The following is a 27,365-nucleotide window of genomic DNA, read 5'->3' as shown; positions in this document are numbered from 1 at the left end:
TTTTTTTATTTTGCTAAATTAATTTTCTGGGTATTTATATTATATGTAAATTAAATAAAAAGTAAAGTGTAAGTTTGTTTATTCAGATGTTAAGGGCAACCTCCCAATACCCTTAAACGAGTCCCTCTTAAGAGTAAAGGTTTTTAAACATTACTTCTCAGGTGTGACAGATCTTAACCTTCTACTCCTGCCGTTGCTATGGTATACCCATTGATATGAACGGAATACAGCATGATAGACACATCGCAAAACTTATGTGCTCCAAAGAAAAATTTTCAATTTTATTTCATCCACTCTACTTAAGTAGGAGGAAAGCAGGGCAACTGATATTTCTACAACTCTGCAGTATGTTATTCTGAATGGGCTTTGCATGGGAAAGACTGAAAAATTTTGAGGCCAAAAACTGTATGTTTCAGTTGAAGTGGAAGGGGTTAGGGTTAGGGGGAATCTTTCATACAGTTAAATACCACTGCGCATTATGAAATCTCATTTCTAAACTGTTCTATTCAACTTCAGTTGGTGGTTCTAAAAAGTGCTGTTGGAGGTGGGAGAAGTGTGTGACATTTGGTACATAGGCTGTCTATATTTCTTTATATTAATGCAAATCATCTCTTTCAGGGAAGGGGAAGGACTTTTTAAGAAAACACATGGCATGTTACCAAACAGTTGTTTTGAGGCTGTTTACAGGTAAAAAGACCAAATGTTTGGTATTGTTTTTGAGAGAAAGGTCTAAATGTGGAATCACACCACAATTAAGCTAGTCTATGCCCTTGTCTTTTCTTTACATGCTGTGTTAGTGCAGCTGTCTATAACTCAGAAGTCCCCACATGCTCAAATATCTACACAAATATTGCCACTTGCTTCAACAGAAAGATCCATGTTCATATAATTTTACATATGTGGCTGGTGCCCCACCCTTGCCATAAGGTGGTTGAATAACACTTACCAAGACAGCTCGTTCCAAACTCCAGATCAGACAACAGGTTTGGCATATTTTTAGAAGAGGTGAAAGAAATTTGTTTCTCATAGCACATTACTGTCCTTGTTTCCCTGCTTTGCATGTAGTGTGCTTTGTTTTGTGATTGGTAAGTGGAATTTAAACACAGAATTGATGGCTGAAAATTTCCCAGTCCTGATTTCATTTCATTCTTCTCATCCTTGCTTTATATTGAATTTTGATAGTTTTTTCCTTCCCACATCAAAATTCATGTACATTTTGGTGCATTTTACCTAAACAGAGCACTTATATACACATTACATAATGTATAAATTTTCTCCATTGATTACAACGTGTTTCTATGTGGATTCTTCAAATACATATATTTTGGCTATCTGCATCGCAAATGTGGACATTTTCACTCTTGAGAGGTACAAAAGTACTTCTTCTTTCAAGACTGTTTTATCCAGTGCTATTATTTTTCATTCCTGTCTATATCAGATTGTAGGAGTGTTATCTGCCATTGTGTTTTCAATTTTTAGAACAGAGGAAGAGTTGCAAAGATTCTCTGAGGCCATGGATGATGCCTGGAATTTGTATGGTAGAGAAGTGATGTCTGCATTTAATCTTTCTCATTTCCCACTCATTTATGATCTGGGAGGTAAGTAGCATAACTTCTCAGCTGCCTTCCATTGCGGATAACTTGAAATCATATTATTGTATAAGTTGGGGGGGGTTGTTGGATAACCGCCCTCCCCTTTTACCCTACTTGTGAATCTTTTGTTGTAAAATCTGCATTGCATTAAAAACCCAGACTGAGTTGGCCAAGCATCGCTCAGGATTTTCCCTTTATTAAATATTATCAGCAGTTACCCCTTTTGTTCAGGAAATAATTGATCACTCTTAATAAATGAGCTGGCTGGAATACTTGGTGAGTTGCGTACCAGAAGCACTATTGGGCGTTGGATTCCCCCTTGTGTCTCCCAGAAGAGCCAGCCTGGGTACCCTTGGGCAAGGTACAGAGGGCTGATAAACCCCTAGAGGAAGCAACTGATAAACCACCTCTGAGTACTTCAGACCTCGAAAGCCCTGGAAATTATTGACAAAAGTCAGAATTGACTTAATATCACTTTTTTATGGTGGTAGTTGGTGCAATTGCTCTTAGATGGCCGCAAGTCAACGAAGTACCTACATAGGTGGTTGTAGATGTGGAAGGCTATCTTGACAAAATAATGTATTCCCTTTCCCTATCTGTCCCTTCTGGGATTAGGAATAATGTCATCAAACTGTATGCATGTTTAAAAAAAAAAAAACAACACCAAAATCCCCCTGCAGTTTGAAGAAGGAAGACAGACTGAGTACAGACCGACAGGAAATCTGAAAGGATCAGAATGATAAAAACTTCTGTAGAGGATGTGATTTGTGAAGTATGGCCTTTGTGTGTCTGTTGGAACGTCTGATGCTGTACCTTAAAGCTATGCCAAGTCTCTGCATTTCTAAACAAATGAAATATGGCACGGTGCTCTGAGTCACCAGGCTGCCTCACTTCAAGGAGAATTGAATTTGTTGATGTGCTGTGCTTCTGGATATTCATATTGCTTCAAGACCTGTAGTAGACAGACCACCGTGGGATTTGTAGGATAACCAGGTAAATTTCCCTGACCAGTTCAGGTGATTTTGCAGTTAATTGGAGTGGGGGGTGGGGTTTGACTACATTGGCCATTTACCCACAATGTACATCAGATTGGGTACAGGTGAATTCAAATTAAGGCCCGTTATGCTGATCTCATGACCAGAAAGCTGTGTTCCCACAAGGGCCAAGATATGTGATTGTAAAAGCACATCAGTTCCCTAGCTATGCAACTTGCATTTCCCCTGCTTTATTATGTGCTTTGGCAGGAAAAGGTCAGAATAGCCTGTGATCTGGAATTTTAATAAGGAAGAAGGTAAGCAGGATACAAAGGGCAAAAATTTGCTAGGTTGGATAATCTTAGAAAGAAAGATTTGAGAAGGATCTTTTGCACAGCAGAGAAAGTGCAGACAGGCAGGAGAATGATCCAGAGAAACACACATTAATTGACGGATTTTTGTATATTACCTGTGTGGATATGATGGTTAATCTAGCCATTGAAAAACTTACACTACCCTGGAGATGCAGGTGATGAAATTCTAATCCTTTTCCTACATAGCATAATCTTCCATGCCTACAGTCTATAATACTGTATATTCCCTCTCCCCCGAAATTATTGTTCCACCAGGTTCCTCTTTGTATTGCTCTCGTTCAGCCTTGTTTTTCTGCTCCCTGTGTATTTGTGGTACTACTTTACTGTCCAATACTCTATGAATCTCTCAGAACCAATGAAGCAGGATATGTCTCTTTTTGCTCTGTAATGTCTGTGAAACAGCTGGATAGCCATTAATTTGGTCATCTACCCTGAAGTTTTACAAAAGGGTGTTTTGGAAAAAAACATGAAATGCACAACATCATAACAATTTTGTAAAATTTTTACATTCTGTTCTTTCTTTAAGGGGGTAGTGGCACCTTGGCTAAGGAATGCATTTCCCTATATCCAAATTCTATGGTGACCGTTTTTGACCTTCCTAAAGTAGTGGAAAGAGCAAAGAAGCAACCTATGTCCTCAGACAAAAGGCGGATTTCATTCCAGGAAGGTAAAATATGGTTTCTTCTGAGATCTTATCTAATTTTAAATTGTAGGTAATGTTTGCCTCAGCTGGATGGACAGCAGGCATGTATGTATGTTTTCCAAAAACTAGACCAAATTATTTTTCTCTGAAGGGGCAAAACAGACCATATGTTCAGCACAACATTTTGTAGAATGGCTCATCCAAATGGTGAAAAGCCATAATGCGATTTCTCTCTCCTAACTTGCATTTTGTATGGTTTGTTTGGAAGGCAAACCCAGGCTTAATCTGCATGCCTGACTGCTAAGGCATGTCCCTACGTAGTGGGAAAATGGATAAATCATGTTAAGTGTCCACTCCTGTTATTAGCAGCAGGATTGACTTTAAAACAAAGTACTTAACTCAACTGTGCTGTGCCTGTTTCATTACAGGGGACTTTTTTAAAGACCCGGTTCCTGAAGCTGACCTGTACATTTTGGCTCGGATTCTGCATGACTGGGAGGATGAAAAGTGTGTGCAGCTGCTAACCAAACTGCACCAAGCCTGCAGGCCTGGTATGTCTATTTCCACCGCACCAAAATAGCCTTGAAAGCGTTGTGCTTTGCCTTGATGCCTCTGTGAACTGCTTTTCCATTAGCTCACAGTAGCCTCAGGTATCTCGACTCAGCACAATAATAGGTATCAAGGTCCTTCTCAGACCATTTCATCCATTGTAACTTGCAAGGTTTCTGATCTGAGTCTTTCCCTAGCTTTCCTGGAGGGAGCCGGTATTGAACTTGGGAACTTTCCACGCAACGCATGAACTTCTTTGATAATCATGCACGGGACTCTTGAAGGCCTCCTTGGTTTTTCTAATGTCTTTCTGAAGTCTGTAAGGTGAACAGAGGTATAATAGAAGTCAAACATGGAAGAAATCCAGGGGAAAGGGCATTTCAGACATGGTATTTGAGAACATAAGTAGTCCTAAGCCCTATTCAGGACTTACTTGTCTGATTCTTGGCAACACATTTACAGAGGAGTTCCTATTCCTTCCCTTCTCCCTCTTGGTATATTCTATCTGGAATGTAATCTGTCTGAAGAGGAAGGGTTCTGTCTACATTTATGCTGTACTGGTAAGCAGGAAACCTGAAAAATTTGGGGTCTTGTTTGCATGGAGAGTTTATTCATGAGTAGGAATTATAGATGGACACAAACCACAGTTCAGCCCACCCTGGTGCAGTGCCCACACAATTGCTGGTCCCATGTGCTGTCCTCTCCCGCCTCCTCTGCATTTGGCCATTCCCTGGGCCAAGCACGCTACCCTCTCCCGCCTCCTCAACGCGGCTTCTGCCTGTCTCTAGTAGGAATAATTCTTCTTCAGACAGATCATTCCTCACATATCATGGAGAAACCAAAGGAGAGGAGAGTGACCAGGCAATCCTCCATAGGAATGCTGCTGAGAACCAGGTAAATAATGACGGCGGCTATAATTTTGTACTGTTTTGGAAATTTTTTCTCCCAATATTTGATGAGTATGGACTTCCTGTGATTACTCAATACCACTCTAAATTCTTTCAACAGTTGCTCATATCTGAGCCCTGTTCCAAATGAAGGAGAAATCAAAAGCAGTGCATACAAGAATGGGAAGCTGTGTTGTTGTTTAGTCATTTAGTCATGTCCGACTCTTTGTGCCCCCATCGACCAGAGCACACCAGGCCCTCCTGTCTTCCACTGTCTCCCGAGTTAAGTCAAATTCATGTTTGTAGCTTCAGTGACACCACTGTCCAACAATCTCATCCTCTGTCGTCCCCTTCTCCTCTTGCCTTCACACTTTCCCAACATCAGGGTCTTTTCCAGGGAGTCTTCTCTTCTCATGAGATGGCCAAAGTACAGTGGTGCCTCACACTGTGACGTTAATTCGTTCCAGCGAAACTGCTGTTGAATGAAAACGTCGCTATGCACTATTATAAAGGCCATAGAAATGCATTAAAACCTGATTAATGCATTCCTATCGGCTTGAAACTCACCGTCCACCAAAGATCCTCCATAGCGCGGCCATTTTTGCTGCCTGCTAAGCGGGGAATACGTCCTAGAAAACAGCGGGTGGCCATGTTTTTTTCCCTGGCGGCCATTTTGAAACAGCCGATCAGCTGTGCGAAAATTGTCGCTTTGTGATGATCTTCATCGCAAAGTGAAAATACCCCATAGGGAGCATCGCAAAGTGATTGCAAAAGCGATCGCTAAATGTTCGTCGCAAAGCGATTTCATCGCTGAATGGAGCGATTGCTATGCGAGGCACCACTCTATTGGAGCCTCAGCTTCAGGAACTGTCCTTCCAGTGAGCACTCAGGCTTCATTTCCTTCAGAATGGATAGGTTTGTTGTCCTTGCAGTCCACGGGACTCTCAAGAGTCTCCTCCAGCATCACAAATCAAAAGCATCAATTCTTTGGCAGTCAGCCTTCTTTATGGTCCAGCTCTCACTTCCATACATCGCTACTGCAAAAATTATAGCTTTGACTTTGTCGGCAAGGTGAGATATCTGCTTTTAAAGATGTTGTCTAGGTTTGTCATCGCTTTCCTCCCAAGAAGCAGGTGTCTTTAAATTTCATGGCTGCTGTCACCATCTGCAGTGATCATGGAGCCCAAGAAGGTAAACTCTGTCACTGCCTTCATATCTTCCCCTTCTGTTTGCCAGGAAGTGATGGGGCCAGTGGCCATGATCTTAGTTTGTTTGATGTTGAGCCTTAGACCATTTTTTGTGCGCTCCTCTTTCACCCTCATTAAAAGGTTCTTTAATTCCTCCTCACTTTCTGCCATCAGAATGATATCATCTGCATATCAGTGATTGATGATATTTCTTCCAGCAGTCTTAATTCCGGCTTGGGATTCATCCAATCCAGCCTTTAGCATGATGAGTTTTGCATATAAGTTAAATAAGCAGTGAGACAATATACAGCCTTGTCATACTCCTTTCCCAATTTTGAACCTATCAGTTGTTCCATATCCAGTTGCTTCCTGTCCCACATCTAGGTTTCTCAGGAGGTTGATAAGGTGATTAGGCACTCCCATTTCTTTTAGAACTTGCCATAGTTTGCTGTGGTCCACACAGTCAAAGGCTTTTGCATAGTCAATGAAGCAGATGTAGATGTTTTTCTGAAACTCTCTGGCTTTCTCCAAAATCTAGCGCATGTTATCCATTTGGTTTCTATGGGAAGCTGTAGCTTTCATCTATATTAAGGTTGTGTCTGCATGCCAACAAGAGTATGAAGGGTGTTCCTGTCTTGATTTAGTCCCATTCAGTGTTTTTTTTTTTTAATCAGTGCACTTTTCTCCCATGGAAGATCATATTCAGTAAAGCTGAGCTGGTCATTCAGCCATAATAAATAAATTGAAAATATTCAGTAACATTGCCAGAAGCTCACATTCAGCGAAGTAATTCCTCTCTCTCTTTCCTTCCATAAAGAAAGGGCTATCTCTTTCAATGGTAGAAAGATAAATATATCAGTCAGTCTGTCTCTCATATGCAGGTGTAAAGTTCAGAGTGTATAATGTGCCCGTATGCCCAAAATTCTACAGTGTGGGAATTAGAGCAGCCTTAGTTGTGTAAATTGTGTAGTTCCATTCTGGTTCACAGGCAGCACATCTCCAATGACATAAAAAGCAAGTAAAGGCAGAGGAGTGAAAATTATTAAGCATCAAAATATTGGAGGATCTGATCCATAATTATCACTCTATACTATTTTACCAGCACGAGGGATCCTCATTGTAGGTCAGTGTCAACTGGGTTAAACTACATTCCCTTTTATTTGGTCATCTAATCCCTGGTTTTTTGGAACAATCAAGTTGGACTCTTCAAAATACTGTAGAAATACTATTTCCTCTGGATTAAATCAGTGAAATGTATATTTTGAAACAGGTGGTGGAGTGCTAGTCATTGAAATGCTTCTCAATGAGGACAGATGTGGACCTTTGGAAGTCCACCTATATTCCATGCTGATGCTGGTTGTCATGGAGGGAAGAGAACGGACTCCATCTGAATACAAGGCACTCTTCACTGCTGCTGGCTTCAGGGAAGTTCAGCACGAGAAAGGAAGCCGCTACGGCATCATTCTAGGAAGAAAACAGTAGTGTCCCTGCTTCATTCTTGTTCAGTGCGTAAAATAAGCTAAAATAATAAAACTTGTATCTGTAACCAAATGAATTTTTCTAGATATCAGTTTATTCCCAAAAATGTCATGATATCAATTATTGTACTCTAGTGTTCTCCTTCAAAGTGGTTCTGCTTGATTCCAGATGGCTTGAGGCGCCTTCAGTCACTGTATATACAGTGGTGCCTTGCTTAGCGATTGCCTCGTTTAACGATGTATTCGCTTAGCGATGAGGTTTTTGGAGCGATTTTGCGCTCTGTTTAGCGATGTTCCCTATGGGGAAATTTCACATAGAGATGTTTGGGACCTTGCCTCGCTTAGCAATGACAGTTTAGGTCCCCCTGTTTCGCTTAGCGATGTTCTGTTTTCGCTATTTTTAAAGTGTCTTAAAATGTTCAAAAACTGCTTTAAATGCTTGGAATAGTTAGTGCACCTTGTAAAACCTTTGCAAACTTAATTTGGCTTTGTTCTGACTCTTCATTAATTTTTGGTGAATTCCCCCCCCATTGGAATGCATTGAACTGTCGGTTTGACAGCTGTTTCTTCTTGCTCTGATTCTATAGTGGAGGTTAATTCTCCAACCCTCTTTCCTAGCTTAATGCCCTGAGAAAAAAGAAAGAAGGCCAGGAAAGAGATGGATGTATTTTTCGAAGGCTTTCACAGCCGGGATCTAGTGGTTGTTGTGGGTTTTTCGGACTCTTTGGCCATGTTCTGAAGGTTGTTCTTCCTAACGTAATGGCTGAGGAGGAGGAGAAGTGAAAGAAGCAGGTGGACAAAAACAGACCACATCTCTGCACACCGGACTGGGAGCAAGCAAGCCTGCCAGTCCACTTTATCTAGAACCAGTTGAAGGAAAGGAGGGAGATTTTCTGTGTGAAGGGTAAAGCATGCTATTCCAAAAATTATTAGTAGTATTTAAAAACACCAGCAGCAAGGGCAGAGGGAATTCCCAGGGCTCTGGGGACCCCTGTGTAAACTCCGGGTCAGCAGACCCCACAGCAGTGGAAGGGGGGCAAGATCTACAGGAGAGTGGACTTGCAGCAAAGGAGAGCTGGGAAAACCCTGAATGCAGACAGCGATCTGTGTTCGTGAGAGTTCCCCTTCTCAAAGCATCTGGCTTGGGAGACACCATTTCTGGTGAATTAGCTGCCTAACTTTGCCAAGGTGGGAAGTGTGAAGAAGATTCCTGCTTGACTACATGAACTGTAACATTTAGCCTGAAAAAGCACAGATAGAACTCAAGTTGCTGACTTAAAAGCAGAGAAGAAATAAACAAAAGCATTGGAGGAGCAATAAAAAAAATGAAACCAAGAACAAAAGCCAGCTAAATTGGGGTAATTGAGAGACAAATTAGTTATTACTCAATCTCTGTTTGAAATCAAACAGAGAACTCTATTTTCTAAATGGTTTTGTTAGTGTATCCCTGACACATTGGCTAATTTTTAACTGTGTCACACTTGAAAGAGAAACGTAAGTTAAAAGACATGGACGGAGATCACTTTCTCATTCCCCTATCCTCCCTCGATGGCATAGACTATTATACCATAATACTAGAGGTAGAATTCTGGGTGTTGATAGACAAGAAGGGGGAAACCCCTCCACAGCAGCCTTGCTATGAGCTGCAAATGGTGGATTATAAATCAAAACTGCCCCTAACCGGAGATGGACTTACAATTGGATGTGTTAAGTGGGAGTTTGGGGTTATACTGACTCATTTAACATGAAGATGGACTTATTGATGGTTTTACTGTATTATGCCTCCTGACTGATTTTGGAGTACAGGGGGGGGGAATGGATTTGGTGGACATTGTGTGAATTGGAGAGAAGACAGAAGCAGAAACGGGCCTGTTATATTATAAGAAGCAGTATCAAAATATCTGAACTTTCTAAAAGCTGGATTGTTTTATTTTTCAGTGGAAAGTATTATTCTACAATAAAGCTATACCCAAGAAACCGACAGTCTTTTTTTTATTATTAATTTGGATTACAAACTACCCCACACCCTCCCCCCTTTGAGGACAAGGGTTCAGACCTCGATACAGATCAACTTTCCCGAATTTCAGAGAGCATTAAAACATAAACAAACACAGCTGAGGGAAAAACAAAGATACGAAGAAAAAGAAAAAAAAACCAACACAGTTCACCAACCACATTATCCTATCTTCATATCTGACCCTGGGCCCAAACATATATTAAGTTCCAGCTTTGTTTTGCATAGTCTCTTGGTTGATCTCGTAGTGCTTCTGATAGTGTGTCCAGTTCTATAATGTCCAACAGCTTCTTCAGGTACTCCTCCATTGTAGGTACCTCCTCACTTTTCCATTTTTGGGCCCAGAGAGTTCTAGCTGCTAACAGTATATACATCAAACAATATTTAACTTTCTTAGCGGTAATCTCTGGCATAATGCTTAACAATGCTATTTCAGGTTTAAAATTTAGTTTCCTTTGAATAATTCCCTGTATCATATCCCACAACTGTGACCAATAGGCCCTGGCTTTTTCACATGACCACCACATATGGTAATAAGATCCCATTTTTTTTTTACATTTCCGACAGATATTGCTGCTTCCTTCTGACATTTTTGCCAGCTTTATGGGAGTGTGATGCCATCTATAAAACATTTTGAGGATATTTTCTCTTAAATTAACTGGCTTAATCATTTTATAACAGTCTTTCCACATCATTGTCCAGTGATCAATGTCAATATTATAACCAAAATCCCTTGCCCATCTTACCATTGTCTCCTTCACCCTCTCATCCTCCATTTCATATTCCAATAGATATGTATACATTTTCTTTATTATTTTCTCATCAGAGTGGATCCAGAGTTTATCTACCTGTACTTCACCTTCAAAAAAGCCCAAAATTCTATCTTTTCTGTATCTTGATTCTAGTTTGTTCAGTGACCACCAGACTGTTGCCACCCCTAATTCCTCTAATTCTTGTTTGCTTTTTAGCTTCTCTATTAAGCAATTCTTTGTAATTTAACAACATCCCTTTCTGATTCATCACTTTCATCGAAAATGCCTCTATGGGGGAGAAATGACAGTCTTTAGTCAATGTACGTCCATCAAAATTAATAATGCAAGATTCTTTTAAGAACTATATACAGGAGTTTCAAATGAACATTATCAATCAATTTAAGGATCAGATTAATGCCCAGACGCTGGAGATTAAGGCGGTAACTTCAGGATTTAAAGAGGATGCAGAAAGGAATATTCAGAAGGGAGGCCATTTCAGCAGAGGAGCGGGAGCACCAGAAAAAGAGATTTGAGAATTAAGATTGAAGGAGGATAAAATAATGGGCTTTTATGAGAGGAAGGCCCAAGTGGATGAGCTGTGGATTTATACCAATAAGAAGATTACTTAAAAATGTATATTTGTTTGTTAGAAGATAATTCAGAGAAGGAAAGGGTGAAAGCAGTGATGATGGAAGGGGTACAAAATCTTGGCTATAATTTAGAGATATATATGATTGGAATTGATATAATTATCTATAATGATAATTATAGGTTAATTTGATATAATTATCTATAATGATAATTATAAATGAATTAAATCAGTAAATTTGAGAGAAAATGTTTTAAAGATGTTCTATAGATGGTTGGACAGTGTCATTGAAGCGACCAACATGAGTTTGGCCCAGCTCCGGGAGGCAGTGGAAGACAGGACGGCCTGGCGTGCTCTGGTCCATGGGGTCACGAAGAGTCGGACACGACAAAACGACTAAACAACAACAATAGATGGCACTTCAAAACTGGTAAAGGGGTTGTTAGAGATTAATTCAGTTTAAAATATTTTCAACAACTTCGGACTTTCTTATGTATAGGTGGTGGATAAGTGACAGAGTAAAACAATTTTGGAGATAGATAAAAAAGATATTTTATGTGGTCATAAATATTTAGAGTTATAAGGTTGATCTGGGATTAAAATGGGATAGCTTGTTAGAGATATTATCTGAGAATTTGAGAAGTTATGTAAAAGAAAACTGAAAAATGTTTTGGATTGAACCCAGGAATAAACATGAGTAGAGAATATAAAATAGGTTAAAGATTTTAGTACTGTAACACAGTCAAGATAACATATTAGATATGTACTATGGTAGACACTTCAAACTAGAAATGCTCTTGCTGGATATAATATTAGAATGTTGATTTGATAGATAGATAGATAGATAGATAGATAGATAGATAGATAGATAGATAGATAGATAGATAGATAGATAGATAGATAGATAGATAGATAGATAGATAGATAGATAGATAGATAGATAGATAGATGATATAGTAAACATATGTATAAACATGAGTAGAGAATATAACATAGATTAAAGATTTTAGTACTGTAACACATTTATGCAGTCAAGGTTACATATTAGATATTGTAGTATGGTAAACTGCATGTATGTTTTGCATGTGTTGTTTCTTTTTCTGTTAAATAATTTTTTAAAAAAATTGCATCCCTAAGTATTTTGCAACCTGTTGCCCCTTGATGCTATGCCACTGTATGCAGGTTATAAAACGGGTGAGCAAAGAGAAGTGGGATGTGGTTTTGAAGGCAATTTTTGCAGCTTCCACCCCCAACTGCCTTTGAGCTGCGACTTGCCTTTTGGAAAGGTCACACACCCCTCTGGCATTGTTTAACAAACTAAAACAGGAAGTGAACTTTCTGTCACTATACGTTTCATTCTTTTGCCTCCACTTTGGGTTAGCATTTGTTGGCAGTTTGTGCACCCCATGGAGGAACTCCATGGCAGAAATTTGGCCCCTGGGAATGACCCAAGATGGCCCCGCCCTCCCTGGCTGGAAGAGAAAAGATTTCTTTCGTAGTGGAGAAATTCCTCATTTAACCCTCTATCAAGTTGTTTCAATTCCAGGTGTTCCTTTTCTCACTTAGATTCACTTATGCCCCTGGGTGTGGCATTTGAACATACCAATTCTTTTTCTACAGATTTCAGAAATCTTCCCTTATTTTGGAGCACAGTTCCTAGAATCCACCTAGCTGAAATACAACTGAATGTAGAAACTGAGGCTGTCCTATTCTGGGCACATTACAAGAGTCTATGGAGAAGACAAAAATGCTGGGAAAGGCAGAAAACAGCAGGAAAGAGGAAAATTAAATACAAGATATATTATTCCCGAAAAGAAGCCATAGCTGTGAGTTTACAAGAGCTGAGTTGAAGACAGGAGATTTTGGAGACTGCTCATTTATGGGGTCTCCTTAAGTCAGAGGTGACCTGGTGGCCCATAACAACAACACAGTCCAAAAAAGGAGTGCTCACCTTCTCTGCCTTACCCTTTCTCTGTAGTTCAAGATCCCTATTGCACATTTCCCTAAAAATATGAAGTTGCTTTTGTCTTTGTCCTTTTTTTGCATCACCTATGAGTTTTAGAAGAGAATTATTTTAACAGTGGTGGGACTTGTTTGCAAGTCAGATTCACTGAATTGGACACCAAACAGTTAAAAAATTATTTTAAGAACTAGGTATTCACAAGGCAACCAAACATTAAATAAATACACCCTAGGGCTCAAAGTGCTCCTTCTGATAACATCAAAGGGAGGGCATTGTCTCTAGCAAAATACCGACGCCGCTGTCAATAATCCCAGTGCATCTTGAGAGCAGCAAAGAAGAATGAGTGCTACAGAAGACACAGAAACTATTAGAACCTTGTTTCGGCAGCAGCATGGCTTTCTCATGTCAAAGGTAGGAGCCACGGGCAATCCCCATACAGATATTAAAGCCTGCAATGACTTTTAAAGCTTCAATTTGTTCGTGAGTGTCTGGAATTTAAAAAAAAACCAAACTATTTTCTGGACACAATTCATTAAATATTAGCAGATGATTTCTCTTGTTCAAATGTTGGCTAGTTCTTGTTCTCACTGCAAGTGAAGTCCGAATGAAGCAGATAGGAATACCGCATTAAAATATTGTGCTTTTTAAAGGGCACTAGATAAAAATCTTTGAGAATTAAGCACTAACTAATTCATGTTGCTTCGCGAAGGCTCTGAATCATTTCCACTCCCATTACTTTTGTCATTCTACTGTTTGTGTACAGTGGGCTTAAATTTGCACTGTTATCATTCAATAGGCAGGCAGGTCTTTTTTTAAAAAAAAAAAAATCACAGGAGTCGTATCCTGTCAAGAACTGAAACTTCATATACCAGTTCCATTGAAGATTTCAGTAAGAGCCTGATTGGAACTGCTTTGTTCTGAATAAGGCCCACCAGGATACCGAAACACAGTAATGGACAAAACGTTCCCTGGCTTCCTTCTTCCTTCAGAAACGTCAGCATTTCTAGTATTGTATTTATTCACTTCTGCATGGGCACACACATTTAAAAATAAATAAATATTTAAAGATTGCAGTAACCGTCACTTTTCTCCCTACGTTATTCCAACTTTCCCCCCAGATTATGTTCACTGCCTGTGATCTGGGAGTATTTGATCTGCTCTTGGAGTCGGGAGAACCCCTGAGCTCAGGGGCCATTGCTGAACGCCTCGGCACCAGCCCCAGTGGAATGGAGAGGCTGCTGGAGGCCTGCGTGGGCTTAAGGCTCCTGAGGATGGAGAGGAAGGACAGCGAAGGTAAGCATGCTGGGAGAGAGTGCTTGAAGCGCTTTGGGGCAGTATATAAACAGCACGCTTTGCTATTTTTTTGCGTTGTTTGTTGGCGAAATTTGTGTTTTCAGCTTGTCAACAATCTATGATCAAACTTTTCCCGAGGTTTTATAGCATCTCCTCTCCCTTCCTTTTCTTTTCAGGACTTTATGGTAACACAAACCTTGCTAATCTCTATCTTGCTAAATCAAGCCCAAAGTCTCAGTTTCATTACCTGAAGTTCTACTCGGAAGTCACCTATCCAGGTCTGCAGTTCTTGACTGACATTGTGAGGTGAGCAGGTTAATACAAACACAGAACAAGCCACACAGGACCATGTCAGTGACCAGAGGTATATTCCTGAGTGAGCGAAGGAGGTTTCCACACTACGGCTGAATTCCAATTGCTAGTCCCAAATTGTGGAGACCCACAGACTCCAAGGAAGCTAAGTAAGTACTTGGCCATTGACTCAGGTGGGCTTCTAAATGTTGCGCATGGAATAGCCACATTTAGTTGGCTTAGTTTTTGCAGAACATCTACAGTGCATCAAAATCACCAAAGCACTGCTTGGCTCCATTTCCTGGTGGTTTTTAGTTTCTTTTCTTGGATCTAGAAAAATAATATAAAATGAGCCACTAACAGAACGGCATAATGTCTGCAGGTATGGATTGTTCAGGACACTGCTTTTCATGGAAATCTTTCTGGTGGCAGCCATTTTATCATTCAGGGCTTTTTCTTAAATGTAATTTTTTAAATTGTGATAAATTAATTTTCTGGGTATTTATATTATATGCAAATTAAATAAAACTTAAAGTGTAAGTTTTATAACACGTTAGTTGCTCCAGAACACAGATTCTACTACTTTTCTTAGAACATTTACTGCTTATCTAAAATTATTTTGGGCAATTTGTTTATTCAGATGTTAAGGGCAACCTCGCAATTCCCTTAAACGAGACCCTCTTAAGGGTAAAGGGTTTTTAAACATTATTTCTCAGCTGAGATGGATCTTAACCTTCTATTCCTGCCATTGCTATAGTATACACATTGATATGAATGGAATGCAGCATGATAGATACATCGCAAAACTTATGTGCTTGAAACAAAACTTTTCAATTCTATTTCATCCACCCTACTTAAGTAGGAGGAAAGCAGGGCATCTGATATTTCTACAACTCTGCAGTATGTTATTCTGAATGGGCTTTACATAGGAATGACTGAAAAGTTTTGAGGCCAAAAACTATATGTTTCACTTGAAGTGGATGGGGTTAGGGTTAGGGGGGAATCTTTCCTACGTTTAAATACCACTGTGCATTATGAAATCTGATTTCAAAACTGTTGTATTAAACTTCAGTTGGTGGTTCTAAAAAGTGCTGTTGGAGGTGGGAGAAGTGTGTGACATTTGGTATATAGGCTGTTTATTTTTCTTTATATTAATGCAAATCATCTCTTTCAGGGAAGGGGAAGGACTATTTAAGAAAACACATGGCATGTTACCAAACAGTTGTTTTGAGGCTGTTTACAGGTAAAAAGAGCAAATTTTTGGTATTGTTTTTGAGAGAAAGGTCCAAATGTGGAATCAAACCACAATTAAGCTATTCTATGTCCTCGTCTTTCTTTACATGCTGTGTTAGTGCAGCTGTCTATAACTCAGAAATCCCTACATACTCAAAAGATCTACACAAATATTGCCACTTGCTTCAACAGAGATATCCATTTTCGTATAATTTTACATATGTGGTTGGTGCCCCACCCTTGCCATAAGGTGGTTGAATAACACTTACCAAGACACCTCGTTCCAAACTCCAGATCAGACACAGGTTTACCATATTTTTAGAAGAGGTGAAAGAAATATGTTTCTCATAGCACATTTCTGTCCTCGTTTCCCTGCATTGTATGTAGTGTGCTTTGTTTTGTGATTGGTAAGTGGAATTTAAACACAGACTTGATGGCTGAAAATGTCCCAGTCCTGATTTCATTTCATTTTCCTCATCCTTGCTTTATATTGAATTTTTTCTTTCCATATCAAAATTCACATACATTTTGGTGCGTTTTTCCTAAACAGAGCACTTATTTACACATTATGTAATGTACACATTTTCTCCATTGATTACAACATGTTTCTATGTGGATTCTTCAAACACATATATTTTGGCTATTTGCTTTGCAAATGTGGACATTTTCACTCTTGAGAAGTACTTCTTCTTTCAAGACTGTTTTATCCAGTGCCATTCTTTTTCATTCCTGTCTACATCAGATTGTAGGAGTGTTATCTGCCATTGAGCTTTTCAATTTTTAGAACAGAGGAAGAAGTGCAAAGATTCTCTGATGCCATGGATGATGCCTGGAATTTGCATGGTAGAGAAGTGATGTCTGCATTTAGTCTTTCTCAATTCCCACTCATTTATGATCTGGGAGGTAAGATGTATGAATTCTCAGCTAACTTCCATTGCGGATAACTTGAAATCATATTATTGTATAAATTGAGAGGGGGTGTTGTAGGATGACCACCCTCCCCCTTTACCCTACATCCTTGTGAATCTTTTGTTGTAAAATCTGCATTGCATTAAAAACCGAGCCTGAGTTGGCCAATCATTGCTCAGGAGTTTCCCTTTATTAAATATTATCAGCAGTTACCTCTTTTGTTCAGGAAATTATTGATCATTCTTAATGAATGAGCTGGCTGGAATATTTGGTGAGATGCATACCAGAGGCACTATTGGGGTTGGATTCCCCCTTGTGTCTCCCAGAAGAGCCAGCCTGGGTACCCTTGGGTGAGGAACATAGTCACAGGGCTGATAAACCCCTAGAAGAAGGAACTGATAAACCACTTCTGAATACTCTAGACCTCAAAAGCCCTGGAAATTATTGACATGTCAGAACTGACTTAATATCACTTTATTACGGAGGTGGTTGGTGCTGTTGCTCTTAGATGGCCACAAGTCAAGGAACTAACTATATAGGTGGTTGTAGATGTGGAAGGCTATCTGGACAAGATAATTTGTTCCCTTTCCCTATCTGTCCCTTCTGGGATTAGGAATAATGTCATCAAACTGTATGCATGTTTAAAAAAACAACAACACCAAAATCCCCCTGCAGTTTGAAGAAGGAAGACAGACTGACAGAGTCCCACACAGTCTAAAAATATATATCCAAAGAGGAAAAGGGTCCAAAGTGAACAGCTTGCAACAGAATTTATTTTTTCAAAGTCTGTCAGTTGATTCTTCAAGAGTTATTTTTCCTTCTTTAATGGAGACACGAGCTATTTCTGCCTGGCTGTTCCTTTAGAAATGACTTGACCTTCAGCTTGAGTAAAAGCTGATATGCTAGGAATGCCGCTCCTTATCTCATTTGGTCATAAATTTGCACACAATCACTTGTTCTTTATTTAATGAGGTTTTTCATAGAACAAGGGCTTCCACTTACTTTGATGTATACTTTCGCCGTGCTTCTGTTTTCTTATTCTCGGCGAACGGAGCTGTCTTTGGCTAGTTGCCAAAAATGGCGCCCGTCTTCGTCTGTGCTGATGTGAATTTCCAGAAGAAAGAAAAATCGAGTTGCTGCCCAATCTTCTAACTTCTGTGGCTCACCAGCTGCTGCAGAAGGGTCTCTCCTGACTCTTCCTTGGCTCCCCTGTTTCTGGGAGGGTCCCAGATCGAAGGGGTTCTAGCTTTTCCCGGGAGCTATTCCCGAGAGCTGCTAGCTTCACCAAGACGAAGCTCCTCCTCCCATCCCTACTTATTTAACATCATGTCCCCAGGGTATAGCTTATAATCATTTGTAAAACTATTACTACAAACATTACGCTCCTAATCTATACAACATCCAAATTATTCTTTTTGAAGGGGCAAAACAGACCATATGTTCAGCACAGCATTTTGCAGAATGGCTCATCCAAATGGTGAAAAGCCATAATGCGATTTCTCTCTCCTACCTTGCATTTTGTGTGGTTTGTTTGAACGGCAACCCAGGCTTAATCTGCAAGCCTGATTGCTAAGGCATGTCCCCAGGTAGTGGGAAAATGGATAAATCATGTTAAGTGTCCACTCCTGTTATTAGCAACATTGTTGACCCTAAAACAAAGTGCTTAACTCAACTGTGTTATGCCTGTTTCATTACAGGGGACTTTTTTGAAGACCCAGTTCCTGAAGCTGACCTGTATATTTTGGCTCGGATTCTGCATGACTGGGAGGATGAAAAGTGTGTGCAGCTGCTAACCAAACTGCACCAAGCCTGCAGGCCTGGTATGTCTATTTCCACTGCACCAAAATAGCCTTGAAAACGTTGTGCTTTGCCTTGATGCCTCTGTGAACTGCTTTTCCATTAGCTCACAGTAGCCTCAGGTACCTTAACTCAGCACAATAATAGGCATTAAGGTCCTTTTCAGATCATTTCATCCATTGTAATTGGCAGGGTTTCAGACCTGAGTCTTTCCCAAGCTTTCCTGGAGGGATCCGGTATTGAACGTGGGAACTTTGCATGCAACGTATGAATTGAAGTTATGTTTCTCCCTGAAATACCTTCTTTGATAATCATGCACGGGACCCTTGAAGGCCTCCTTGGTTTTTCTAATGTCTTTCTGAAGTCTGTAAGGTGAACAGAGGTATAATAGAAGTAAAACATGGAAGAAATCCAGGGGAAAGGGTATTTCAGACGTGGTATTTGAGAACACAGGTAGTCCAAAGTCCTATTCAGGCCTTACTTGCCTGGTTCTGGCAACAGAGGAGTTCCTATGCCTTCCCCTCTCTATCATGGCATATTCTATCTGGAATGCAATGTGTCTGAAGGGGAAGGGTTCTGCCTACATCTATGCTGTACTGGCAAGCAGGAAAGCTGAAAAACCTGGGGATCTTGATTGCATGGAGGGTTTATTCATGAGTGAGAATTATAGATGGGCACAAACCACAGTTCAGCCCACCTTGGTGCAGAGCCCAGACAAGCGTTCTGCTGGTCCCGTGCGCTCTCCTCTCCCGCCTCCTCTGCACTAGCCCATTCCCTGGGCGAAGCACGCTACCCTCTCCTGCCTCCTCAACGCGGCTTCTGCCTGTCTCTAGTAGGAATAATTTTTCTTCAGACAGATCATTCCTCACGTATCATGGAGAAACCAAAGGAGAGGAGAGTGACTAGGCAATCCTCTCTAGGTTTCCGCTTTTTAAGATGCTGTCTAGGTTTGTCATCACTTTCCTCCCAAGAAGGAGGTGTCTTTTCATTTCATGGCTGCTGTCACCATCTGCAGTTATCATGGAGCCCAAGAAGGTAAACTCTGTCACTCATCCATATCCTCCCCTTCTATTTGCTAGGAGGTGATTGTGCCAGTGGCCATGATCTTAGTTTTTTTTTAATGTTGAGCTTCAGACCATTTTTGCACTTCCCTCTTTCACCCTCAATCGGAGGTTCTTTAATTCCTCCTCACTTTCTGCCATCAGAGTGGCATCATCTGCATATCTGAAGTTGTTGATATTTCTTCTGGCAATCTTAATTCCGGCTTGGGATTCATCCAGTCCAGCCTTTCGCATGATGTGTTCTGCATATAAATTAAATAAGCAGGGATACAATATAAAGCCTTGTCGTACTCCTTTCCTAATTTTGAACCAGTCAGTTGTTCCATATCCAGTTCTAACTGTTGCTTCCTGTCCCACATATAGGTTTCTCAGGAGATAGATAAGGTGGTGAGGCACTCCCATTTCTTTAACAACTTGCCATAGTTTGCTGTGGTCGACACAGTCAAAGGCTTTTGAATAGTCAATGAAGCAGGAATAGATGTTTTTCTGGAACTCCCTAGCTTTCTCCATAATCTAGCACGTTAGCAATTTGGTTTCTATGGGAAGCTGTAGCTTTCATCTATATTAAGATTGTGTCTACATGCAAACAAGAGTATGAAGGGTGTTCCTGTCTTGATTTAGTCCCATTCATTTAAAAAAAAAAATCAGTGTACTTTTCTCCCATGGAAGATCATATTCAGTAAAGTTGAGTTGGTCACTCAACCATAATAAAAAAATTGTAAATATTCAGTAACATTGCCAGAAGCTCACATTCAGCAAAGTAATTCCTATCTCTCTTTCCTTCCATAAACACTATCTCTTTCAATGGTAGAAAGATAAAAATGTCTGTCTGTCTGTCTGTTATATGCGGGTGTAAAGTTCAGGGTGTATAATGTGCCTGTATGCCCAAAATTCTTGAGTGTGGGAATTATAGCAGCCCTAAGTGTGTAAAATGTGTAGTTCCATTCTGGTTCACAGGCAGCAGATCTCCAATGACATAAAAAATCAAGCAAAGGCAGCGGAGTGAAAATCTACAAGCAATGAAATATTGGAATTTCTGATCCATAATTATCACTCTATACTATTTTACCAGCATGAGGGATCCTCGTTGTATGTCGGTGTCAACTGGGTTAAACTATACTCCCTTTTATTTGTTCATCTAATCCCCGCTTTTTTGGAACAATCAAGTTGCATTCTTCAGAATACTGTAGAAATACGTAATGCTGTTTCCTCTGGATTAAGTCAGTGAAATGTATATTTTGAAACAGGTGGTGGAGTGCTAGTCATTGAAATGCTTCTCAATGAGGACAGATGTGGGCCTTTGGAAGTCCACCTACACTCCCTGCTGATGCTGGTTCACACGGAGGGAAAAGAACGGACTCCATCTGAATACAAGGCGCTCTTCACTGCCGCTGGCTTCAAGGATGTTCAGCACAAGAAAGGAAGCTATTACGGCATCATTCTAGGAAGAAAACAGTAGTGTCCCTGCTTCATTCTTGTTCAGTGCATAAAATAAGCCAAAATAATAAAACTTGTATCTGTAACCAAATGCATTTTTCTAGATATTAGTTTATTTCCAAAGAGGAAAAATGTCATGATATCCTTTTTGGTACTCTAGCGTTCTCCTTCAAAGTGGTTTTGCTTGATTCCAGACGGCTTGATGGTGCCTTTAGGCATTGTACAGTGGTGCCCCGTATAGCGAGGTTAATCCGTTCCGGATTAACCTTCGCTATATGAAATCTTCGCTAAACGGGAAGTAAAAAGCCATTGGAACGCATTAAACTTCATTTAATGCATTCCAAATCGGCCCTAAACTTCCCACTTAGAGAAGTTTCCTGGCCCCGGGCAGCCATTTTCGCGCCCTCCCCTCGCTTGCCGAGGGCGCGAAAACGCCGCGGGGGGCCATTTCGGGTCATTTTGAAGCCGCAAAACAGCTGTTTTGCGGCTTCAAAACGGCCGCGGGCAACCCGAAATGGCCCCGCGCCGCGTTTGTGCGCCCTTGGCAAGCGAGGGGAGGGCGCGAAAACGCCGCGCGGGGCCATTTCAGGTTGCCCGCGGCCGTTTTGAAGCCGCAAAACAGCTGTTTTGCGGCTTCAAAATGGACCCGAAATGGCCCCGCGCCGCGTTTTCGCGCCCTCCCCTCGCTTGCCGAGGGCGCGAAAACACAGCGCGGGGCCATTTCGGGTCATCCGGCGCCCATTTTGGAGCCGCTGATCAGCTGATCGGCGGCTCCAAAATGGCCGCCGGACACCCCAATCGTCGCAAAGCGAGGTGCGGCGATTGGGTGCTCCGTATAGCGATCCCAAAAAAGGGGATCGCTATACGGATTCGTCGTTATATGGTGCGCTCGCTAAGCGAGGCACCACTGTATATAGAAGTAAATTAAATATATGAGGGGCAGGGTGCTTCCCCCACCCATTGCGCAACCACTGTTTTCCTTATCTGAAGGGGACAAATCTGATACTGAGACATTCCTGTATACACGGAGCCTCCCCACATGATTCTGAGTTCTGAATGTCTACAAGGCTGGTTTGTGCAAGCCTCTCTACCCCATACAAACAAGAATGACAGGTTTCAGATAACCTGCAGTAATTTTTTTTATTTGTGTTCAGGGCCTCTGAGAGGAATTTTATCAGGGGGTACAAAGTTTCTTTTGGGGCCACTCCCTTCTCTATTTTCTTTATTTAAGGCCTAATGATCTTATACTCCCTCATAATTTATTCCTCTGTGATCAATCTGAATATAAATAAAATAAAAGAGGATCAGAAATGAGAAAGCACATTTGATTTGAACATCTTTTTAATGTTACAATACAGATAAAGAAAAAGAATCCATGCTGAATCATAGTTCTATATTGCAATACAGATTAGATCATCAGAAGACATAAGTATTAGCAAAAAAAAATGTAGAACACACACTTCCTGAAGCAGCCCTTTTCTGGAGTACCATCTCCTTCATTCGTTTCTTCTAAGTCATGTGCCTTTACCTTCTTCCACCTAACTACATCACATCTACGGAAGAGTTTTCTTTCTATATTTAGGTTTGACGTAATCAATTTGGCTTCATTCCACATGCATTTTCACTTGTTTCAGAGTTTTGTCAGCTCTGTGAGGAGAGTTTCCATGTTTGCCATGTCAACATCCAGTGTGACATGGCTAGTTTGGATGACCTTGTTGCAACTATCAACCTTTTACCATCCTTTTAGCCTTTTTTTAAATTAATTTTTTATTTTATAATACCAAATAAAACACAAAAAAACATACATAATAACAAAATACAGAAAAAAATACAAATAATAGTGCTTATTATAAACTAAATTCTAACGTGTACCCCATACCCACGGGACTCTATTTAATAATGTTTTATTACTGATTACCTCTCCAAAATTGTATTGAGTATTCTTTAGAGGCTTTCCCCCTTCCTTTCACTAATACAAATTCCACAAATTTACCCCAAATATCATAAAAATTGTTAGAACTTATTTTCCCTCTTTTTATTTTAAGTTCCATAGTCAATTTGTCATTTAATGCAATGTCCCATACTTCACAATACCAGTCTTCTATTTTAATATCATTCTTGTCTTTCCAAAATCTGGCTATTAATATTCTAACACTTGTCATAAAATTGGTGATTAATTCTTTCAAGTAATAGTCCAAATCTGTGTTATCAAAAATTGAAAATAAAGCGATTTTAGCATTAAGATGAATATTTTTACCAAATATATCACACATTTCCTTAAAAATCAATTCCCAAAATTTCTTAACCATTTTACATTCCCACCACATATGAAAATACGTACCAATTTCCTCATCACATTTCCAACATGCTTTGGGGTATGCTGGATTTATTATATTTAATTTTACAGGAGTCAAATACCACCTTTAGCAGATTTTTAAAAAATTTTCATTTATTCTTGTTGACATTAATCTTAAGACTCTCATCCTCCACATTTTTGTCCAATCCTCTATTTTAATTTCTATTTTTAAATCATTTTCCCAAATTAATTTCAAACCTTCTATTCCCCATTCTTTTTCCTCTTGTTCCAAAATTATATTATATATTTTACTTACTATTCCTTTCAAATTTGTATCTTGCATGTCTTCATGTGATGACAGAAATTGTTCGTACTTAGGAAGTTCTCTCCATTTGCCATTAGTTTTCAACCAATCCTTTGTCCATGTGTCAAACTGAATAAGATTATACCATGATAGTTTATTAGTTTGAAGTTTAGACATAATCAACTCTTCTGATCTCATTTTACACATCCAGTCCTTCAATCTTGCAAACCTTTTATTTTTAAACAGTTCTACTAAATCCTTTAAATTTGTAGGAAAACTTTCTCTCAGTCACTAATTTTAATGGTGAAGCTGAGGAACAAAACTTCTCTTTATATTTATTCCAAATATTTAACAGGTTTCTTTAAAAAGGGGTTTTCATCTGATTTATTGTACTTCTCTTTACTATATTAAACAAGTATCCTTCAGCATTTCCATTTATTTCTGAAGATTCCATCTCCCACCAAATTAATTTTTCTTTATTGTATATAATATCTCCAAAAACTCTTAATTGATTTGCTATATAATACTGTAATTTTTAACATTAGGCATACCTAAACCTCCTTTTTTTTGAGCCTTATACCAATATCTTTTATTTATTCTAGATTTTTTGCCTTGATTACAAAATCCATTAATTAATCCCTGCCAATACTTAAAATCCTCCTCTTCTAATTGCATTGGGAGCATCCTAAATAAAAAAGTAATCTTCAGTAATATTTTCATTTTAATTATAGCAATTCTCCCAAACCATGATAGTTTCAATTTGGCATACTCTTGCAATTTACCGTATTTTTCGCTCCATAAGACTCACCTTTCCATAGACGCACCAAATTTTTAGGAGAAGAAAACAGGAAAAAATTATCTGCTTTCTTCTCCTAAAATTTGGTGAGCCTTATGGAGAGGTCCATCTTATGGAACACACCCTAGGGTCCTAGGGTCCTAGGGTGTGTTCCAGGACCCTTTGGAGCCTCCCCCTGCCTCCCTCGGGGGCCAGAGGGGGTGAAATCACCACCTTCTGGGGCTCTTCTGAAGTTTCCCAAGCCTCGGAAGAGCCCCAGAAGGTGGCGGTTTTGCCCCTTCTGACCCCCGGGGGAGGCAGGGTGAGTCTCCAAAGGGTCCTAGAACACACCCTAGGACCCTTTGGAGACTCACCCTGCCTCCCCCGGGCGACAGAGGGGGCAAAATAGGCAGCTTCCATTACCTTTTCTGAGCCTTTCCAGGCTCAGAAAAGGTCCTGGAAGCTCCCGATTTTGCCCCCGCTGTCCCCGTGGGGGGCTGGGGGGAGGGTGGCAAGGGTCCTGGGAGGCTCCCTTGGACCCTTGCCACCCTTCCCCACCCCCCATGGGGCCAGGGGGGGGTAAAATCGCCAGCTTCTGGGAATGTTTGGAGGCTTATCAAGCTTCCAAACACTCCCAGAACCTGGCGATTTCGCCAGGGCTGGCCCCGTGGGGTGGGGGGGTGGGGGGAGGGTGGCAAGGGTCCTGGGAGGCTCCCTTGGACCCTTGCCACCCTCCCCACACCCCCCACGGAGCGGGGGGGGGTTAAAATCGCCAGCTTCTGAGAGTGTTTGGAGGCTTATCAAGCTTCCAAACACTCCCAGAACCTGGCGATTTCGCCAGGGCTGGCCCCGTGGGGGGGGTGGGGGGAGGGTGGCAAAGGTCCTGGGAGGCTCCCTTGGACCCTTGCCACCCTCCCCCCACTCCCCACAGAGCAGGGTTTTTTTTTAAATCGCCAGCTTCTGAGAGTGTTTGGAGGCTTATCAAGCTTCCAAACACTCCCAGAACCTGGCAATTTCGCCAGGGCTGGCCCCGTGGGGAGGTGGGGGGAGGTTGGCAAGGGTCCTGGGAGGCTCCCTTGGACCCTTGCCACCCTCCACCCCCCCATGGGACCAGGGGGGGTAAAATCGCCAGCTTCTGGGAGTGTTTTGAGGCTTGGGAAGCCTCAAAACACTCCCAGAACCTGGCGATTTTGCCAGTGCTGGCCCGTGCGTGGGTGGGAGGAGCGTTGCAAGGATCTGAGTGAGCTTCCAGGACCCTTGCGACGTTCCCCCCACCTGGAAGCTGGCGATTTCGCTGGTGCTGGCCCCGTGGGGGGGAGAGCCTCGCAAGGGTCCTGGAAGGCTCACCCGGACCCTTGCGACGCTCCCCCCCACATGCGTCTTATGGTGCAAAAATACGGTATCTTTAATTTCATTTTTCAGTTTATTAAAATTTTTCTCCTTTAATTTTTGGGTTGTTCTAACTATGTTTATACCTAAATATTTGATATGATTGCACATTTTAACGCTATATTTATTCACAAACATTTCTTGTTCCTGTGTATTATGAACATCATCATTTGGGATTTTTGCCAATTAATCATTAAACCTGTTATTTCCCCAAATTTTCTAAATGGTTTTTGATGTTTTCCATACTCTCTAGTGGATTTTTAATAGTCAGTAAGGAATCATCAGCAAACAAATTAATTTTATATCATTTTTACTATTCCTTTAATTGATTTATCATTTCATATTGATTTAGCTAATAATTCTATAACCATGCAAAACAATATTGGTGAAAGTGGGCAGCCTTGTCTAGTACCTCAGCCGAGAAAGATTTTTTCCTTTTCCTTTTCCTTTTCCTTTTCATCACCCTTTTACTACCTTCATTGCCATCTGTTTTAATTTATCTTGTTGCTATGTATTATTTTATTTTTTATCAAGTTTTAATATTGCTGTTTATATTGTTGTTAGCTGCCCAGTGTGGCCTGGTTGCTAGATGGTACAGTGTATAAATAAATAAATAAATAAATAAATAAATAAATAAATAAATAAATAAATAAATAAATAAATAAATAAATAAATAAGTTGACTAATATTTTGTACCACATGGCTGACATTAAGAAACAGGTCCAGAAGCACCCCCAAGCTGCAGATCCTGTCCCTTAGGGGGAGTGTTACCCCATTCAGGGCAGGGAAATGGCCCTCCAGCCTGTCCGGTGAAGCACCCACTGTAACGGAACCCAAAGTATGACGTCATTCCTGCATGTCAATCAGGGGATGGAGCAGGAGGGGCGGAGTCAGAATGACAGTTGGAACAGCTTGGTGAGACAGTTAGGGGTTGGAATCAGAGAGAGAGAGAGAGGTTCAGGCAGAGTTAGGGACCAGAAGTTATTAAGAGAGTGCTAGGATTCAGGAATAGCAAAAAGGGTTAAGGAAGGGAATTGAAAGAGTTAAAATATAGTGAACAAGCAGGAATGAATGCCTAAGTATAACAAGAGAAATATTAACATGATCTGATATACGTTAACACATGAACATAGCCGCCTAGAGTGGTCACAATTGACTAGATAGGCGGGGTATAAATGAAATAAATAAAATAAATAAATAAACATATGAAACAGTTATATTTGATTCTCCTTATGATTTGTCCAATAATAAAAGTATATTTATTTAAAACTCTTGATTCCTGAAATTGTATGACCCTTTGGGGTGACAGCTCCTGAGTGTGTGGGATTTGATTTGGTATTAGTATAATACCTGGTGGCAGCGAAAAGGGCGTATTTACCTTTGTGGAGCCCAGAGGTATACAGGGCACAAAAGGGGGATCGCCACACCCACTAACAGCACTTCCATCTTGTCTGGATTGAGTCTCAATTTATTAACCCTCATCCAGTCCATTATCAGGTCCAGACACGAGTTCAACACAGAAACTGCCTCACCTGGACTGGTGGAAAACAAGAGGTAGAGCTGAGTGTTGTCAGCATA

General features: G+C 40.6%; 2 protein-coding genes across 2 annotated transcripts; both read left to right on the top strand.

The window, feature by feature from the left end:
* The first annotated feature begins 624 nt into the window (after positions 1 to 624).
* On the top strand, positions 625 to 7,757 carry LOC140705539 (acetylserotonin O-methyltransferase-like). Its single transcript, XM_078390302.1, has 5 exons — positions 625 to 687; positions 1,480 to 1,598; positions 3,467 to 3,607; positions 4,012 to 4,134; positions 7,477 to 7,757. The coding sequence occupies exons 1-5, from the start codon at positions 653 to 655 to the stop codon at positions 7,686 to 7,688; spliced, it is 630 nt and encodes a 209-aa protein (XP_078246428.1). The 5' UTR covers positions 625 to 652; the 3' UTR covers positions 7,689 to 7,757.
* Positions 7,758 to 8,721: 964 nt separating this feature from the next.
* LOC110085443 (acetylserotonin O-methyltransferase-like) lies at positions 8,722 to 21,096 on the top strand. Its single transcript, XM_072994500.2, has 7 exons — positions 8,722 to 13,413; positions 14,121 to 14,295; positions 14,472 to 14,601; positions 15,761 to 15,829; positions 16,604 to 16,722; positions 18,426 to 18,548; positions 20,834 to 21,096. Exons 1-7 carry the CDS (start codon positions 13,342 to 13,344, stop codon positions 21,043 to 21,045), a joined length of 900 nt encoding a protein of 299 aa, XP_072850601.2. The 5' UTR covers positions 8,722 to 13,341; the 3' UTR covers positions 21,046 to 21,096.
* Positions 21,097 to 27,365: the final 6,269 nt, after the last annotated feature.

The sequence above is a fragment of the Pogona vitticeps genome, chromosome 3 (assembly GCF_051106095.1).
Source record: "Pogona vitticeps strain Pit_001003342236 chromosome 3, PviZW2.1, whole genome shotgun sequence".
Classification (NCBI taxonomy): domain Eukaryota; kingdom Metazoa; phylum Chordata; class Lepidosauria; order Squamata; family Agamidae; genus Pogona; species Pogona vitticeps.
Note: the sequence above shows the minus strand (reverse complement) of the source record. Positions and strands in the feature narration are given on the sequence as shown.